This window comes from Triticum aestivum, chromosome 5B, assembly GCF_018294505.1.
Source record: "Triticum aestivum cultivar Chinese Spring chromosome 5B, IWGSC CS RefSeq v2.1, whole genome shotgun sequence".
Lineage (NCBI taxonomy): Eukaryota > Viridiplantae > Streptophyta > Magnoliopsida > Poales > Poaceae > Triticum > Triticum aestivum.
This window is the reverse complement of record NC_057807.1, coordinates 678362607-678369628: the sequence shown is the minus strand read 5'-3', so window position 1 is coordinate 678369628 and position 7022 is coordinate 678362607. Positions and strand designations below refer to the sequence as shown.

Sequence of the window (7022 nt, the reverse complement as noted above, 5' to 3'; positions counted from 1 at the left end):
GAGGTCTATGGTATTAGGCCCGGACTATCAGCATCCCTTCATTAGTTGGATAGGAGTAGCGACAGATATCGCCTAGATGGTGGCTTCAGACTTACTGATGTATTTCTTTGAAAAGTCTTTTGTGAATAATTAATAAATGGTTGCATGCATCGCTCAAATACAGAGGCCGGGGGTAATCCTCCTTTAAAAAAACCTCTAGAGAGGCCACTCTCTATGTCCATGGAAGCGCACCAGCGGCTCCACATGGTGTGCCCCAGCGCCGCCATGTATCACGCGCTGGACGCTTCCCCCACCAAGGCGGTATTTTTCGTTACTTTGGCTTTTTTGGGTTTTTTCTCAATTTTCATGTTTTTTTTCTAGTTTTTTTGTTTCTCATTTCTTTTCCTGGTTTTCCTTTTATTTTTCTCTGGTTTTCTTCAGTTTTTGTCCGACAGGAGCATGGGTGTGTTATGCTTTCGCGTGGAGCACGGTTGTGCTACCTCAGGGAGCACAATTTAGATTGTATTGGGAGTACATTTTTTTTAGTTTATCTTGGGAGCACAGTTTTGCTTCACTCCACGGGAGCACAATTAGAACACTTGGGACTTGGGAGCACAGTTGTGCTCCTCCACGAGTTAGTGCTAGTTGAGAGCACGTTTTAGTTGGAAACACTGGAAGCATAGGTTACTACTAGTTGGGAGCACAGATTTGCCTGGAAAAAAAAGTTCACTAAAACCTATCAATATGGAATCTAGGTTCAAAGATCTCGGCGCGAGAAACACAATGGTGAAAATGGTTCGCGATTTGGGCACACGGTTAAAGAGATAAAACGTTTTGAACACAAAGAGTGAATCTCCCATCCTCACGCGCAGGGTGAGAAAAACCCGTCAAAACTCTCTAGCTGCGACAAGTGGCACACCACATAGTGTTGGAGACCTAACCCTCTCTTGCATCTGTTGCATGCCACTCCAGTGGCAACAGCCACCCACTCTTTGTGTGGAAGATCGTCGAAGCGTCTTACTTCCAGTGGGAGGCCAAGTGTACTTGTCCCATGAATCTACGGTCGTGCCATAACCAGGAACTTAATGGTTCCAATGGCATCCTTATTCATGATGAGGACCATATATGGTAGATGCAATGGATTAAAGGACGCCTGTGCCCGTGCTGCTGCTGCTGCTGCTGCTGATCCTCCTTTCGCATTCCAAAGAAAGTAATGGTCACACAATTTGATTGTAAGCATGATTTGTCAGATTGTAATGGTCACACAATTTGATTCATCTCTGCTTGTAAATAAAAAGAGCATGCAAAGATTGTAGATCAGTAATTTTGTTCAGATTGCATGATTTTGTCACACGATTTTTCAGATTGCATGATTTGTACAGATTGTAGTGGTCAGTCATTTTGTTCCTCACTGCTTGTAAAGATTCACATGTGACAAATGGTCAGGAGTATGGCGCTGATATGAATGTCAGCAACTAACTGAATAAAGAGAGAATATAAGTGTCAATGGAATGAATTTTGTCAGTAACTAACTGCTAATAAAGAGAGAATTTAAGTGTCAATGGAATAAAGAGAGAATGAATATAAGTGTCAAGATTCACATGTGACAACTAACTGAATTTAAAATGACAGCAGCAAAGATTTGGGGTTTTTTTTTTTTGCGGGAAAGCAGCAAAGATTTAGTTGAATGACAGGAGCTAAAATTCAGTTTGGTGAGTATTGCAGAGTTTGCATGTCGATTCACTCTATATGCTGCATTTCACTGTATAGTCAATTCATTTAAATTTGCTTAAGATTATTTCCATCAAATGAATAGTGGAAATGAATATCGCAAATAAATAGTGGAACCAAATTTACACTGAGGATGTAAGCCATGGTCTAATGAACAGCTGACTCCATGTTTTGACGCTACAAATTGGCTGCTACATCCACAGACCACATGAGAGCAGTACTCCACAACCCAAAACAGACTACCTTGCTTGTTAATTCATCTATAGTTTGAGAAGCATTCGTCTACAGTTTTAATTCAACCCAAACCAGACTAGCTTGCTTGCTTGTTAATTCAACCAAAACCACATGTGCATTTGGGAATCACTCTTAAACTATACAGAAATACTCCACCATTTTGAGGTACAGTTCAACTTGGGCTGCATAAAGCATTGTGAGTGGCATCACTCTTAAACTTGGGCTGATTGAGCCTTCCACACAAAAATGAATAAATAAACGCTTGTGCATTGTTTCCTCCTTGGAGGCGTTGCTTCTGGAGAACCTCTTTTGTATTTTGAGTGTTGTCTTTGGTGGTGGTTAGAGTGCTGCTGCTGCTAGTGATTGTTCACTGTGGAGGGGTCTTTTTTCTTTTTTCTTTCTTCTGTTCTTTTTATTTTCATTTTTGGCTGTTTGTATCCTTGATGTATTTGGACATCTTGTTGGTACAGAGGACGGGTGTAATTGGTATCTTCGCGATATTAATATATTCCCCTTGTCGAAAAAAAGCAAACCAAACTCTGAAGTCAGACTTGGAATAAATGGCAATTAGCATAAATGAGCAATACCTTTGTCTTCTATTGATAGTGACTGATGCAAAGCATAAGTAAATGCAAGCATAAGTAAATCATAAGTAAACTAGTGACTTAGAATTGATAGTGACCAGTGTAAAGCATAAGTAAATGCAAGATTCTGGATTTGTTAAGTGCCTATTGTAAATGCAAGCATAAGTAAACTGAATTGTTATGGTTTCATCCCATAACAATTTCTCATATTTATGCTTCAGTAGGAATACTACAGTTATGCTTCACTAGGAATACTACAGTGGAGTATCACTGAACTGTTATGGTTTCATCCCATAGGAGTACTATACTACACTAGTTATGTGCTGCTCTCAGTACTGTATTACAGATTTATGCTCATAGTTCGTTAATTTATAATACCATAGGGTTGCGGAAGTTCTTTTTGGTAGTAGTTTCAGTAGCAATAAACAAGTCGTAGTGCAGAATAATTGGAAACAAGTCAAATTGCATCTCTGGAGTAGTAGTGGTTTCCAGTTTCAGTAACAACAAACAAGATAATAATGTAGTGGGTTCCAGTCTCAGTCACATTTTCCAGTTTCAGGAGTACAAAACTTGCTTGCCATAAGCACCATATGAGTATAAACTTGACTTCAGTTATAAATGGTCAGATTTTGCATGCATTATTTAATGTTCACTACGGGCTTGGGGAGGAAGAACAGAGTTATTCGAGGGACTACAGATAGGAGTATTTTGTCTTACAAGATTGGAGATAAGGGTCCCTTCTAAACAAAAAAGAGCAGGTGTCTATGGAGTTAACTGAATTAAGTTTCAGTGAAGTCGTACTGCTTCAGCTCTACTCCCATCTCTAGATAAATACAGTAACAAAGGAGTAATCTGTGAGTATCCATATGTGTACTGCTAGTGTTGCACTGCTAGTAATCAGCTCGAATGTTGAGCCATCAGTAAGTCTATGTAAATGCATATTCCAGCTATGTACTGCTACTGTTGTACTCCTAGTGACTGAATATTGTTAACTAAAAAATCAAGAACATGGTGATATACTCACATCATGAACAGTGTTGTATGAACCCTAGTTCCTGAAGAGTTGTCCTGTTTTTCTTCCTCCTCTTCTCAGCTGCTCCAGTAGGTGAACAAACACTGAAATTTACCCACATTAAATTAACACTGAAATTCAGTACTGTACAATTTTACATGCCACATTAATTCAGTCTTTCCCATATTTTCTACTGGAGGATATGCTTGGTGTTTAAAAAAAACAAAGGCTTATGCTCTTTTTTTCAGCTTTACCCAAGTTTTGCTGATCCTCTCAACGTATGCAGTAACTTTCAGGGACAAGGTGATATGAGGTGAAGAAATTTTTGGATGGACATAGTGGGGAAGAAGAAGTGGTAACCTGGTGGTCACAGTTCCTGCGGGCGAAGAGGAGCACCTTCTGGTTCATGTCCTCCTTGGGATCCATCGCCCAAAATGGGAAAACATGCATCAATCCTGCCATGGATGCATCAATCCCTACATGCATCAATCTTGGGCTTACACAAATTCAGCAGCTTGGGCTTGACAAATTCAACAGATTGAGCTTACAGAGAGTCAAGGGAATACGCTAGAAATTTCCCGTGAATATATACTGATAATTATAATTTTAATGATAACTATAGGAGAGGGTGAGAGGCCCTAATATTATAACAGAAATGAACCTAAATCTTAGTTCTGCCTTCTACAGCAAGATAACGCATGGCATAAACTGCACAAGACATACACAAACACATGGGCACAAGCTATGCTGAGAGTGACAGAGTGGTGATTGGCAAAAGAAAGAGTGGTTTTAGAGATGACTCACACAAAAATTCTGCAAAAAATGTGACTAAGATGTAGGGTTTAACAAAAAAGTTAAAAGAAACAAATCATGCCAAGTAATTACTTTACATACACTAAAGAAATATAGGTGCAACAAACAGACAAAAAACCAACCGATGGTAACTGTGTGAATAGTATGTTTTGATAACTTCAGATTATATGTGTACCAATAAATGTTTGGCTTAGATCAATGGTCAAGCGACATAAGAAAGGCAGTCAAAGAAAGATAGAGATGACATCAAAGTATATATTTATTCAATCTGAATGAAATGACCATTATTAAACCTAAGCAAACGCGCATGTCAAACCGCTAGTTTCAATGATTGGATAATGACGTGTCATAATCTAATTTCCAGCAATATACGTCACACTATATACATACACACAAATAATGCAGCGAGCTAAGTAAATCCTTATTGGCTGTTCTGGAGATCATGTCATACTAGTCTATAAAGATCTCATTAAAAAGAAAAATAGTAAGGTCGAGCATCTCATTCGGTAGGTCACCCGGAGCACGCCGTTCTAACAACATTTAGTCCAGGAGGATCTACTCGAGCAGCTTGAGATGTCCTCTCCTCCCTAAGGTACTCCTTTTTTACTCTATAAAAATGTATTCCGCTTTCTTCAGCACAGATCATACCATAGATGTGCAGTGCAGCAGTCAACGATGCCATTCAGCAGCTCACCTGGAGCAGGCCATTCCAACCACATTTAGTCCTGGAAGATCCAGTCCAGCAGCTTTCATCTGGTACATCATTCTGGTGGCCTCTCTGTACCACCCACCGCGTGCATACCCCATGGCCATGGCGTTCCAGCACACCGCGTCAGGCTTGCCACCCACTGCCTCAAATGCCCTCGCGGCGTCTGCAAGCCGTCCTTGCTTCGCATACATGTGGACCAACCCAGACACAACGAACTGGTCTGTTTCCACGCCGTGCTTGATGGCGTCGCCATGCACTTGCTGTCCATAACACCTGCAGTTATCTGATTCTGCACATACCGCAAGGATAGTCGACAGGGAGAAGCTGCTCCTGGCGACTCCGGAGGACACCATGTCCCTAAAGACATAGATGGCCTCATCTAGCAGTCCGTCCCGGTGGCAAGCTGTCATGAAGCTAGTCCAGGCTGCCTCGGGCACTGGCTCATGGGAACAACACCTCATCGCCTGAAGCACTTGCCGCGCACTGTCATGCTGATTACTTGCGATGTACAGCTGCAGCAGCGAACTACCGGTATCACCGCAGACTCTCTTTGTCTTGACGACGAGCGCATGTACCTGCTCACCAAAGCCCCTTAATCTGCCCAGCCGAGCACATGACCGCAGCACTGCCACAATGGCATGGCCGAGCAGATCACCAGCAAGCCCATGTTCTTCTTGGCACATGCGGGTGAAGAGCCTTAGCGCTTCTTCATGGAAACACCCATCGGAGTAGGCCGACACCATGGTCGCCCACGTGATGCCGTCCTTGACGGGAATTTCGTCGAACACCTTGCGGGCGGCCGCCATGTCGCCGCAGGCCGCGTAGGCGAGCAGCAGCCGGTTGGCCAGCGGCAGGGGGAGGCCAGGCGCGGCGCGTGCGGCGTCGAAGTGGGCGTGCACGGCGGCGACCTCGGCGGCGTCGACGGAGTCCCTGAGGAGGGAGACGTAGACGTCCTCGTCGGGCGCGACGCCGAGGGCATCCATCAGGCGGAGCACGTCTCCGGCGCCCGAGGGCGACCCAGAGCCAGAGGACGCCGCGCCCGTCGATGCTTCACGGCGGTCGTCTTGCTTGTCGTTGGTGGGGGCGTGGTTGGAGGTGGGGAGCCTTGGGCGCGGGAGGAGAGGCGGTGGTTTAGGCGGCTTCGATAGGGCGGACAGCCGCTGCGTTCTTGTTGTTGCCGTGGCCAGGGAGGCGGCGGCGGCGCTAACGAGCAGAGCGCGGCGGCGAGGGAGGCGCGGAGCCGCGGCGGCGGTTGTAAGCGGCTTCGCGACGGAGCAGCGCGCCATGTGCCTTGAGCAATTGGCGGGTCAGAACTGGGACTGGGAAGGCATAGGGGAGAATATCTGGGTTTTTTTATAGATTTGTCAACACTTTTATTGATCAGTGATTTTTTTTCGAGTGGCTTTATTTTTATTTTTTTTGCGAGAAAATTTCTGATCTATTCATCTTCAATCATGGCAGTACAATGAATACCAGAAATAATAGAAATTACATCTAGATCCGTAAACCACCTAGCGACAACTACCAGCACTGAAGCGAGCCGAAGGCGCGCCGCCGTCATCGCCCCTCCATCGCCGGAGTCGGGCACAACTTGTTGTAGTAGACAGTCGGGAAGTCGTCGTGCTAAGGCCCCGTAGGACCAGCGCACCAGAACAGCAACCGCCGCAGATAAAGAATAACGTAGATCAGAAAAATCCAATCCGAAGACACACGAACGTAGACGAACAACGACGAGATCCGAGCAAATCCACCAAAGATAGATCCGCCGGAGACACACCTCCACACGCCCACCAACGATGCTAGACGCATCGCTGGAACTGGGGCTAGGCGGGGAGACCTTTATTCCATCTTCAGGGAGCCGTCGCCGTCTCGTCTTCCTGAGCAGGACACAAACCCTAGCAAAACTGAAAGAAACGATTAAAAACAGAGCCCTCCCGCCGACCCTTGCCGAGATCCACTG

General features: G+C 44.7%; 1 protein-coding gene across 8 annotated transcripts in view; it reads right to left on the bottom strand.

Moving 5' to 3' along the window:
• The window catches only part of LOC123114138 (pentatricopeptide repeat-containing protein At1g31790), a 13653-nt gene extending 7281 nt beyond the window's left edge, over positions 1-6372 (bottom strand). Inside the window, exons 1-4 of one of the 8 annotated variants that reach the window (XM_044535509.1) lie at positions 5048-6372; positions 3901-4016; positions 3553-3644; positions 1796-2457 (exon numbers count right to left, since the gene is read on the bottom strand). In XM_044535509.1, coding sequence (XP_044391444.1) covers positions 4010-4016; positions 5048-6348 — 1308 coding nt within the window. In that variant the 5' untranslated portion in view covers positions 6349-6372 and the 3' untranslated portion in view covers positions 1796-2457; positions 3553-3644; positions 3901-4009. Of the gene's footprint in view, positions 1-1795; positions 3645-3900; positions 4017-5001 lie in introns of those variants that run through there. The other 7 variants (XM_044535507.1, XM_044535513.1, XM_044535510.1 and 4 more) reach the window with 7 other exon arrangements.
• Between the last annotated feature and the right edge of the window lie 650 nt (positions 6373-7022).